Raw genomic sequence first — 12646 nt, 5'->3', positions numbered from 1 at the left:
CTCAGGGGTATAAATAGACAAACTAATTAAGGACACAGGTGAAGATAATTAGGCAATTAACACAAACACAAAACACAGGAACAGTGGCGGCCTCTAGAGGCCAAAATAAACACGACATGAAAAGGAAATAACAGCGGCCTCTAGAGGCCAAAACAGTCCTAGTCCTAACAAGATGTTTACAAGAAATTAAACAAAATAACAAAACACTTCCTAACAGGAACAGGAATTGAATACACCCCTGAATACTGGTTCCTGATTGGCTGGCAAGTGTGATGTACGGTATTTCCTCATATCAGATTGTCCCTGATCTCTAATCTAGATCAAGCAAACCACTTTTAAATTTTTTTAATTTTGTCTTTGTGTACTGAAGTGTTATTGGAGAACATACCTGCAGTGTGTGTGTGTGGGTGTGTGGCCTTGTTACAGTAGCTGAAGACTGGGCAAATTTCAACTTCACATTCAGATGAAAATGGAGGCTGAAAGAAATGGAGGTCTTTTTATTTCATTTATCTGAGGAACAAAGTTGTCAAGTGGTGTTAAGTGCCGGATGTTGGATTAGTGAATAAGTACAAACTGTCTTTCTGTCGTGGCGTCAAGGGTTGCCAGGAACTCTTTTTCTCCACCTGCTTGTTTTCTTCCTCTTTTCATTGGGGATTTTAAGCATGGACGGTTGTCAGGTTGGTTTCAATGACCGGCATTAAAGCTGTAGCTTGTGAATTCGTCACCTAGCAACAGAGTGTTGAAATAGAGTAACAGTTTATAATGGTGTTAAAAAAAAGGATAAGCATCACTTAAAACATTGAAGATGGAAACAGATCTCATGATTGATTAACACCTTGATATCATGTTATAGTGCACTCATAACACAGCAAATTCCTCAGCGTTGAATTAACACCCAGAGTGTTTATATTGGTCCAATTGGACCAATTGGACCAATATAAACACTCTGGGTGTTAATTCAACACTGGGGAATTTGCTGTGAAGGAACTGTATATACAGTGGCTATAAAAAGTGTACACGTCCCATTAAAATGGTCGGTTTTTCTGATGTAAAAAAATGAGACCACGATAAATAATTTCAAAACGTTTCCCACCTTTAATGTGACCTATAACCTGTACAATTCAATTGAAAAACAAACACATCTGTTCGGGGGAAAAACATTAAAAAAAAAACCAAAACGTACAATAAGCTGGTTGCATAAGTGTGCACACCCTTAAACTAATACTTTGTTGAAGCCCCTTTTGATTTAATTACAGCATTCAGTCTTTTTGGGTTCACACCTGCCATCAATTAAAATGGCTCTGATTAACCCCAAATAAAGTTCAGACATTTACTCAGTTGCATCCTCCAGCCAAAGCCAGGGTTCACAGAGAGCTTACAAAGCCTCAAAGGGATCTCATTGTTGAAAGGTATCAGTCAGGAGAAGGGTACAAAAACATTTCCACGGCATTAGTTATACCATGAAGCACAGTGAAGACAGTCATCAAGAAGTGGAGAAAATATGGGATGACAGTGACATTACCGAGAACTGGACGTCCCTTCAAAATTGATGAAAAGACAAGATGAAAACTGGTCAGGGAGGCTGCCGAGAGGCCTACAGCAACACTGAAGGAGCTGCAGGGATTTCTGGCAGGTACTGGTTGTGTACTACATGTGACAGCAATCTCCTGTATTCTCCATATGTCTGGCCTATGAGGTAGGGTCAAAGAAAAACATCCAGGCCCGGCTAAATTTTGCAAAAAAATACATCAACTCTCCCAAAAGCATGTGGGGAAATGTGTTATGATCTGATGAAACCAAGGTTGAACTTTTTGGCCACAATTCCAAAAGGTATGTTTGGTGCAAAAACAACACTGCACATCACCAAAAGAACACCATACCCACAGTGAAGCATGGTGGCGGCAGCATCATGTTTTGGGGTTGTTTTTCTTCAGCTAGAACAGGGGCTTTAGTCAAGGTGGAGGAATTATGAACAGTTCTAAATACCAGTCAAATTTGGTCCAAAACCTTCAGGTGTCTGCTAGAAAGCTGAAGATGAAGAGGAATTTCATCTTTCAGCATGACAATGACCCCAAAAAAGTTTTGGAACGGCCCAGCCAGAGCCCAGACCTAAATCCAATTGAAAATCTGTGGGGTGACCTGAAGAGGGCTGTGCACAAGAGATGCTCTTGCAATATGACAAATTTGCAGCGCTTTTACAAGGAAGAGTGGGCAAATATTGCCCAGTCTAGATGTGGCAGGCTGATAGACTCCGACCCCAAAAGACTGGATGCTGTAATTAAATCAAAAGGTGCTTCAACAAAGTATTAGTTTAAGGGTGCGCACACTTATGCAACCAGCTTATTGTATGTTTTCCCCTCTAACAGATTTGTTTGTTTTTCAATTGAATTGTACAGGTTATAGGTCACATTAAATGTGGGAAAAGTTTTGAAATTATTTATCACGGTCTCATTTTTTTTTTTTTACATCAGAAAAAACGATCATTTTAACGGGGTGTGTACACTTTTTATATCCACTGTAAGGTGCGAGAATTATGCATTACAAATTGCTAAGATGATGCATTATATACACTCACCGGCCACTTTAATAGGAACTTGTTCTCGATTTTAAGATTCCTTCTGCTGTTGCATGCTGAGATGCTTTTCTGCTCATCATGGTTGTAAAGAGTTGCTATGAGTTACTATATCCTTCCTTGCAATAAAAGCTCAAACCAATCTGGCCATTTTCCTCTGATCTCTCTTATCAACAAGGTGTTTGTTTCCACCCACAGAACTGTCGCTCACTCACTCAATTTTTTTGTTGTTGTTGTTTTTCCACCACTCTGTGCAAGACTGTTGTGTGTGAAAACCCCAGGAGATCAGCAGTTTCTGAAATACTCAAACCAGTCCATTTGGCTCAAACCAACATCCATGCCACAGTGAAAGAAAGTCATACTTTGAGATCACAATTTTTCCCATTCTGATGTTTGAAGTGAACATTAATTACCTGAAGCTCTTGATTTGTATCTGCATGATTTTATGCTGTCAAGGGATCGGCTGATGAGAGAACTGCATAAAAGAGTTGAGTTCATAACACATTATAACACTGATATAAAAGAAAACCAACCTCGCGTTCATAAAGCACATCAGGAAACCATGTCTCTATTGTTTTAACAACAACTTTACAACTTATGAATGAACTTGTCAGATTGTCTCTGACCAAAAATAATGCCCGAAGCAAACTGGAGCTGAATTTCTTTTGAGGTTTTGGTGTTATAGTGTGTCCTAAATATTGTTTATAAAGCATAATGTTATAATAATTGCTATAAACTGTAATGCCTTTACAAAAAGTAATGATTTATGGATGTATTATAACTAGTTATGCATGTATTTGGAGGTTTTCATGGTAAAAAAAAGTTACCAATATTTTTAATTCTATAACATTTAAAAAAAATGTGACAACAAATAGTGGGAATTTATTTCATGTTCCGTCAATCCATTTTCCATCCAGACTCAGGACATTTACATGCACATAAGCATTCCACTATTATTCTGAATATGACAATATTCAGAACTTGATACGGGTCATGGAAACGGCATATTCTGTTTGGATATTCCAAATTTGGCCTTATTCCGATTTTAAAATTTGCCTATTAAGACACATGGGATATGCCTGAATTATTCATTGATTGAAATTTGAATTTAATTGTAAATATTTGACAGTTATTCTACAAAATCAAGTCGTACATGAGCTGATAGTGGACAAGGCGCATAGCACCAAGTTGGCTATAAGCCATGTATGACGAGATTGAGTGAAATAACTGTTTTATTCTATCCACATTTACTGGATTTTGAGAAACAGAGCATTTTTATTTGTATTTTTTGCAAATTCAATAAATAAAAACATTATACAAAACCTCAAAAAAATAGAATAAATTGTATTATTCTATCCACATTCACTGGATATGAGCAATCGCGTGCTCTGATTGGCTACTCTACTACTAGGCTATCCAGTCATATCCTTGACTTGCAAGTGATGTCAAAGCAAAATAGAAATCCGGATGTCGGCCATGTTGGTGGATATCCAAATGCAGGGTCAAGCGACATTCCATGCAAAACACAGTCACGCATGCACAACTCTCTTTGTTTTTCCACTGCTTTAAGCATTCTTTTAGCTATGCCATATCTTAGTGCTGTATATGGTTGTGGTTACAACCGTACTCGTGACCATGGAATGTTCCGATTTTTTAGAATTCTGTCCGTGATTCGGAAAGAGGGTGAGGAAACTCTGAGGCTTAGTACGGAGAGGAAACAAAGGGATCAGGACACTTCGTCCAATGACCATTTCGTCCAATAGTTAAGACATTTCGTCCAAAGCCTTTTTCAGACACACTATCAATTATTTTATATTTCAGGTATTCCGGTGTTCACGAACGAAAGCCCTCTAAGAGCGCTGCTCCGCACCTAAAGATTTAACATGATCCAGCCGGCTTTAAAAACTTAATAACTTGGCCAACTTGGAGCTCACAGCGAAGCCAAATTTGACAGGCACATCCCCATAAGCCTCCCCCTTGGAAAGAGCATGGTCTCAGGTTGGTAGGACCGTGCCTCAGCCTGGGATTCGCAAACGAAGCCCCCACGAGCGCGCTGCTCAGCGCCTAAAGATTTAATATGATCCATACTATGGTACTCGTTTGCTTTACAAAAATGTGTTTTGCTTCGGTCAAATTCCATTGAGAATTCCACCTTTTTTCGAAAAAAGCATAAATACCTGAAATATAAAATAACTGATAGTGCGTATGAAAAAGGCTTGGGACGAAATGACCTATATTCGTACTTGATGGTCAGTAGAAGCATCTTATCTTCAGAAAAGCCTGATGTTTTAAAATAATATGGGTCAAAACCACACACATCTATCTTCATTCGATCGTTCAAATTGTGGCAATACTGAGAAAATTCAGCATTGTTTACAGACACGTTTTCAGCGGCTGCCATCCTAGTTGCTTTGTATATGCACCATCATGGCGGATGCTCATGACGTAGCACATTTTGAACACGTGGTTGCAAGTCACCTATACCGTGAGTAGAGAAAAACAAAATACAAAAAAGCAACAAAATATGGAATGAAAGTATCAGATGGTAAGAAGGTATCTTTTTTACCTTTCAATAATTATTTTTATTATCGCAATTTTCACAAATTCATACATGTCAACCTATACGGAATGTCCGTATTTTATACGGATTTGATTCAATAAACGTAGTATACGGGCGTACAAATAAAGTTATATGGATTCTTTAAAAAAACTTCAATATTTATTTAGAGCTATAATCAATTCCCACGATGATAAAAGAGCGCATAACATTTACAAACGTACTGTACACCACAGACAGCCAGTAAAGAGTCTTATGAAATCGCGCGTTATCTTGTGGTAGCGAGACTTCGTTCCACTTTTGATCATGCGCACACCGCATTGCGAGAATCCCGCCAACCGTGAAGTCATAGACATATAAACATAGGCGCCGCCTTCTGCGTAGAATCATACGTCATCCTCGCCGCCATATTGGATGTGGCAAAGTGGAGATTCTTCAACCGTCTCTGGTACAGCATCTAGACAGTAGCCGAGAATAAAGATGCCTCATTCATGTGCTGCGTTTAACTGTACCAACAGGTTTACCGTCCAAACGAGATCACATAGGATTACCTTTCACAGGTGAGACTGGAAAAATACTTTTCATTGTATTTGGTCATTATAACGTAATTTTACGAACAGATTTTTCTGACTTTGCGGCTAATATGAAGTCTCGCGCATAATAGCCGCTCGGTGAAACCTGTCTCCAAACAACGAAGTATTTCCTTCGTAACTACGCTGATAACACTTTGTGTTTTTGTCAAACATTGGAGCTTTGTATTCATTCTGAAGGTTTATTGTTATTAATATTGAATAAAAAATAACTGGGATATATCATTGTTAATTATCATTCAAATTTTAGGTAAATTATTTTAATTTGCATCTTATACGGATTTTATAAGGGAAATACGGATTTTGGAGGTTGGTTATACAGGTTTGATTGACCAAAGGTTGACATGTATGCAAATTGTTCCTGTCATTTCGCCGGTTTGTTTACATTCTAAGCGGAAATGATTTTGTCGGACGTTTTGTATAAAGTTTTTATTCATCGAATTTGCAAAGAAGACAAATTCTCTGTTTCTCAAAATCCAGTGAATGTGGATCGAATAAAACAGTTATTCCACTCAATCTCATATCGTACATGGTTTATAGCGCAATCAGCTCATGTACGACTTGATTTGGTGGAATTACTGTTAAATGTAGTGCTTTTGTTTCACTGGATTAGTTTAGATCACAAATCCGGAGGTGTTTGATACGGGGAAACTTTATTAATCCAGTCAGAGAGAAGTACACTACCGTTCAAAAGTTTGGGGTCACCCAGACAATTTTGTGTTTTCCATGAAAAGTCACACTTTTATTTACCACCATAAGTTGTAAAATGAATAGAAAATATAGTCAAGACATTTTTCTGGCCATTTTGAGCATTTAATCGACCCCACAAATGTGATGCTCCAGAAACTCAATCTGCTCAAAGGAAGGTCAGTTTTATAGCTTCTCTAAAGAGCTCAACTGTTTTCAGCTGTGCTAACATGATTGTACAAGGGTTTTCTAATCATCCATTAGCCTTCTGAGGCAATGAGCAAACACATTGTACCATTAGAACACTGGAGTGATAGTTGCTGGAAATGGGCCTCTATACACCTATGGAGATATTGCACCAAAAACCAGACATTTGCAGCTAGAATAGTCATTTACCACATTAGCAATGTATAGAGTGGATTTCTGATTAGTTTAAAGTGATCTTCATTGAAAAGAACAGTGCTTTTCTTTCAAAAATAAGGACATTTCAAAGTGACCCCAAACTTTTGAACGGTAGTGTACAGTAGCTGTACCAAACACTTGGTTTCATGAGCAGTTTCTGTAATGAGTACAACATTAATGTTATTGGCTGGATTCCAAATGACTTTGTACACCTTACATAAGCGCACTACATGCTGTATAAACACTTCCACAGCTGACACGGTGTACTATGGGAAGCCATTTGAGACTTAGTACCGGGTGTCGGCTTTAGTCGAGATATCCTGATGTTTAAATAGTATATGAACAATTTAGAGTTAATATGTGCATGCATGAGCGCATACACACACTACAATTGACTTCCCTCAGTGAAATGAATGGTGGTGTACAGACAACGAACAAAGCTGCTCGTTAGTTCATCACTACCTGCCTCATGATTGATTTAGAGATTAAGAGATTTACTCATTCATAATTACTACTGGAAAAAAACAAACAACAACAACAAAAAGTGTTTTTTTTTGTCAAAAAAGGAGTGACAGGTTATATCGACACAAAGCAGCGCAAATTAGCACAGGTTTATTTCCAGTCACTATAGAATCCCTGACAATGCTCATGGTTAAGGTCCCTGGTGTCGAACGTATGACAGGAAACGGGCTGTGTGTGACAGAACCCAATCAGCGTTGTGACATTTCAGCCGGGACTCAGAGCCACACTCGAGTGCTGAAAAGCAATCAGTCCAGATTCAGCCGAGACCCCATTCACAGGCTACGCACACACATAGAGACACACACACACACACACACACACACCAGTGCTCGCTCCAGATGCACACTGCCACCTGCTTACATTCTACTCTGAATAAATTAAAGTAATATAAAATAAAAATCCATCTATTTTAATTCAGGGCTCTCTTTAATAAACATGTGAGCGTGGGTGGAGAAGATGGAGAAGAAAAGGAGAGCATGTGTGACTGCCAGCATCAACACAACAATGACACACACACAGTCGAATTTGTCTTCTGAAATAAGGCTACAAATGTGCGAGAAAGTAGATAGTTATTTATTTATTTATTTATCAGCACCAAATGGTGATAAAGCTTCACTGTTGTAACTGCACACAGAACTTTCACTTTTTCACACCTTTTGGTCCAATTGCCAAGTGCAATTTATAGGAAAACTAATACTCCTATCACGTGTCCCGTGCCATTTGGTTTGCTTTAGTTTCGCATCGCACATCATTAAATATGCCAAGGACAAAACAAAAGTTAGTTGAGGGCTGAATATACTCGTGTGTGTATATACATATACAGTGCCTTGCAAAAGTATTCACCCCCCTTGGTGTTTGTCCTGTTTTGTCGCGTTACAAGCTGGAATTAAAATGGATTTTTGGAGGGTTAGCACCATTTGATTTACACAACATACCTACAACTTTAAAGGTGCACAGTGGTTTTTTTTTTTTTATTGTGACACAAACAATAATTAATCTGAAAACAAAAACAGAAATCTGGAGTGTGCATAGGTATTCAACCCCTTTCAAATGAAACCCCTAAATAAGAGCTGGTCCAACCAATTCACTTCATAAGTCACATAATTAGTTGATTAAGATCCACCTGTGTGCAATCAAAGTGTCACATGATCTGTCACATGATGTCTGTATAAATAAATCAACCTATTCTGGAAGGACCCTGACTCTGCAATACTACTAAACAAGCAACATGAGAACCAATGAGTCTCCAAACAGGTCAGAGACAAAGTTGTGGAGAAGTACAGATCAGGGTTGGGTTATAAAAAAAATCCCAAACTTTGAATATCCCAGGGAGCACCATTAAATCCATTATAGCAAAATGGAAAGAACATGGCACCACTACAAACCTGACAAGAGAAGGCCGCTCACCAAAACTCACAGACTGGGCAAAGAGGGCATGAATCAGAGATGCAACAAAGACACCAAAGATAACACTGAAGGAGCTGCAAAGATCCACAGTGGAGATGGGAGTATCTGTCCATAGGACCAATTTAAGCTGTACACTCCACAGAATGGGGCTTTATGGAAGAGTGGCCAGAAAAAAGCCATTGCTGAGGAAAACACATTTGGAGTTTGCCCAACAGAATGTGGCAGACTCCCCAAACACATGGAAGAAGATTCTCTGGTCAAATGAGAGTAAAATTTAACTTTTTGGCCATCATAGGAAACTCCATGTGTGGTGCAAACCCAACACCCTGAGAACACCATTCCTACAGTGAAGCATGGTGGTGGCAGCATCATGCTGTGCAGATATTTTTTCATCTGCAGGGACAGGAAAGCTGGTCAGGACTTGAAGGAAAGATGGATGGCACTAAATACAGAGCAATTCTGGAGGGAAACCTGTTTGAGTCAGCCAGAGGTTTGAGACTGGGATGAAGGTTCACATTCCATCAGGACAATGACCCTAAACATACTGCTAAAGCTACACTGGAGTGGTTTAAAGGGAAACATTTAATTGTCATGGAATAGCCTAGTCAAAGCCCAGAACTCAATCCAATTGAGAATCTGTGGCATAACTTGAAGATTGCTGTACACCAACGGAACCCATCTAACTTGAAGGAGTTGGAGCAGTTTTGCCTTGAGGAATGGGCAAAAATCCCAGTGGCTAGATGTGCTAAGCTAATAGAGACATACCCCAAGAGACTTGCAGCTGTAATTGTAGCAAAAGGTGGCTCTACAAAGTATTGACTTTGAGAGGGGTAAATACCTATGCACACCCCAGATTTCTGTTTTTTATTTTTTCATCTTAATTATTGTTTGTGTCACAATAAAACAACAATGTGCACCTTTAAAGTGGTAGGCATGTTGTGTAAATAAAATGGTGCTAACCCCACAAAAATCCATTTTAATCCCAGCATGTAATGCGACAAAACAGGACAAACACCAAGGGGGATGCATACTTTTGCAAGGCACTGTATTAGCAACATCAAAATCAAAGCGCTTGAACCTAGGACAGTACTAATGCTGGACACCAAATTTCATCCAAATCTGTTCAACACTTTTGAGTTATGTTGGGAAAAGACAAAACAATCCAGGATCCATATACATATCAGGATTTGCATCAAAATCTAATCAAATGGTTCCTTGGCCCATGGCTCACCTTTCTTCAAAATTTCATCAAAATCCATTCACAAAATACAAACAAACAGAGGCAAGAACATAACCTCTTCCAACAATGATTGTGAAGGTAACAAGTATGAAATAGACACGTGCAATTCATGGATACAAAAACATACACTCATTGGTGACTTTATTCGAAACACCCATATATCCATCTGCTGTTTGATGCAGTTCTCTAATCAGCCGATCCCTTGACAGCAGCACAATGCATCAAATCGTGCAGATACAAATCAAGAGCTTCAGATAATTAATGTTCACTTCAAACCTCAGAATGGGAAAAATTGTGATCCCAAAGTGTAACTTTCTTTCACTGTGGCATGGGTGTTGATTTGAGCCAGATGGTTTGAGTTAGTTTGAATATTTCAGAAACTGATGGTCTCCTGGGGTTTTCACACACAACAGTCTCGAGAGTTTACACAGATAGAATGGTGTGAAAAGCAAAAAACATCGAGTGAGCGAGTGACAGTTCTGTGGGTGGAAACAAACGCCAGATTGGTTCAAGCTTTTTTGCCAGGAAGGATATAGTAACTCATAGAAACTCTTTACAACCGTGGTGAGCAGAAAAGCATCTCAGTATGGAACAGCAGAAGAACACATTGGGTTCCACTCCTGCAGCCAAGAACAGGAATCTTAGAATCAAGAACAATTTCCTATTAAAGTGGCCGGTGAGTGTATAACAACACTTCATACAACTGACACTAGACAAAGGGTGCTATACAAACGTGATTTAAATACTCGTGCTCATTTAATCAATGAGTCATGTGGGAATCGTGACAAACCTTTTCTATGTGCAAGCATGAATCATTAAAAAAAAAAAAAAAATCACCTGAGCATGGAGGAAATGAAGCCAGTGGAAAAAAAAATAATTAATTAATTAATTAATTAAGGCGGCATGGTGGTGTAGTGGTTAGCGCTGTCGCCTCACAGCAAGAAGGTCCTGGGTTCAAGCCCCGGGGCCGGCGAGGGCCTTTCTGTGTGGAGTTTGCATGTTGTCCGCGTGGGTTTCCTCCGGGTGCTCCGGTTTCCCCCACAGTCCAAAGACATGCAGGTTAGGTTAACTGGTGACTCTAAATTGACCATAGGTGTGAATGTGAATGGTTGTCTGTGTCTAAGTGTCAGCCCTGTGATGGCCTGGCGACTTGTCCAGGGTGTACCCCGCATTTCACCCGTAGTCGGCTGGGATAGGCTCCAGCTTGCCTGCGACCCTGTAGAACAGGATAAAGCGGCTAGAGAAAATGAGATAATTAATTAATTAATTCATTCATTCATTAATTAATGAGTTATTAAAAAAGGATAATTATATAATTTTTTTTGTATCAGATCAGCATTTATTCTCAGTTTTTGTATCAGTTAAAATAAACAAATAAATAAAAATCCAGATCGCATAACATTACAGCTCAGTTTGTGCTCAGTTTAGCAGCTTGCATCTTAAAAAAAAAAATCATCACACACATTGCAACACAAAACACATGGCATGTTTGATTCACTTCCTACAGTTGAGTCGATTCAGAGTTGAATCATTTTTTGCTGCAATCAAGCCACACAAGAAGTCGCTTAGAGTTGAAAGAGTTTGACTGAGGTGGTCTTTCTCTGCTTATTTTTACACCGGAGTGTGATTTCCGTGTTCTTGTCTGCCTAAAGAACCACACTGAACAAGAACACACACAAGGGTTTGATTAAAACAAACACACTCTGTGAACTCCATGTGTAACCCTGTTGTGTTTATTATTATTTACAGGGGACTCTAACACGTGCACGGACTGAACTGAACCCTGATTATCTGGACCTGCGCTCGAGAACTGACCTGAACCCTGAATACTGGACCCCGTGTACACCATTGGTGAGTAACCGACCCTGTTTCCAAGGCATCATGTCTTCTGTATGTGTCGAGTCAAAACCGACAAACACACACAGCATGCACACAGAATGACCCCATGTGAGATCGCATGCTCGTATAATTAGCTGAAGTTGTGAATCGTGTCATTTTGATATTGTATCACCTGTGTAAGATTATCCTTGACTACAATTTCTCTGTTTTTTAAAGATTTAAATACAGAATGATGTTATTTCGAGGACATGGTGTCATGTTTGACCTTCTCCTGGTCTTTTCATCCTACATTTCTTGCTAACATCGTTACAAAAGCTGAGTTTAATTTGCCACAAGTTTCAAACACACACACACACACACACACACACACACACACATGTATCGACACACGTCACACCCACTCTTGGCTCTGTCAGTCACGATGGGCTCAGCTGTGCCGACTGGGTTTGCTCGAGAACTTCTCACAACTCAGTTTGGGAAACGAAAATGAAGACATGGTGAGGCTGAAATTGAAGGGTTTGGAACTCCAGAGATGTGAGTGACATTTTGAGCTTTTAATGAGTCCTGTACAGGGCTGAACACACTCATGAATCTTCAGCCAGTTTTCTGTTTAAAAAGATTAAATATTAAAAGGTAGCGCAGCCAGACCAGTTCAGTTTGACTCCTCAATAAGTTTTGGCAAATGTTACTTGTGTGTGATGAGAGCACTGCTGTATTATTACTCCTTCATTATCATCTCTCTCTCTCTCTCTCTCTCTCTCTCTCTCTCTCTCTCTCTCATTCCTTTCTTTGCTCCTTCCTTATCCATATTTTTTTCATTACTTCCTTCC

The 12646-nt window shown here is 39.3% G+C and overlaps 1 protein-coding gene across 3 annotated transcripts in view; it reads left to right on the top strand.

The window, feature by feature from the left end:
* Positions 1 to 12646, top strand: part of LOC132885395 (protocadherin-9) — a 545816-nt gene that overhangs the window by 228342 nt on the left and 304828 nt on the right. For 2 of the 3 annotated variants that reach the window (XM_060920042.1, XM_060920041.1), the window contains one exon: positions 11727 to 11828. In XM_060920042.1, coding sequence (XP_060776025.1) covers positions 11727 to 11828 — 102 coding nt within the window. Of the gene's footprint in view, positions 1 to 11726; positions 11829 to 12032; positions 12081 to 12646 lie in introns of those variants that run through there. The other variant, XM_060920043.1, reaches the window with a different exon arrangement.

This window comes from Neoarius graeffei, chromosome 4 (assembly GCF_027579695.1).
Source record: "Neoarius graeffei isolate fNeoGra1 chromosome 4, fNeoGra1.pri, whole genome shotgun sequence".
Lineage (NCBI taxonomy): Eukaryota > Metazoa > Chordata > Actinopteri > Siluriformes > Ariidae > Neoarius > Neoarius graeffei.
Note: the sequence above shows the minus strand (reverse complement) of the source record. Positions and strands in the feature narration are given on the sequence as shown.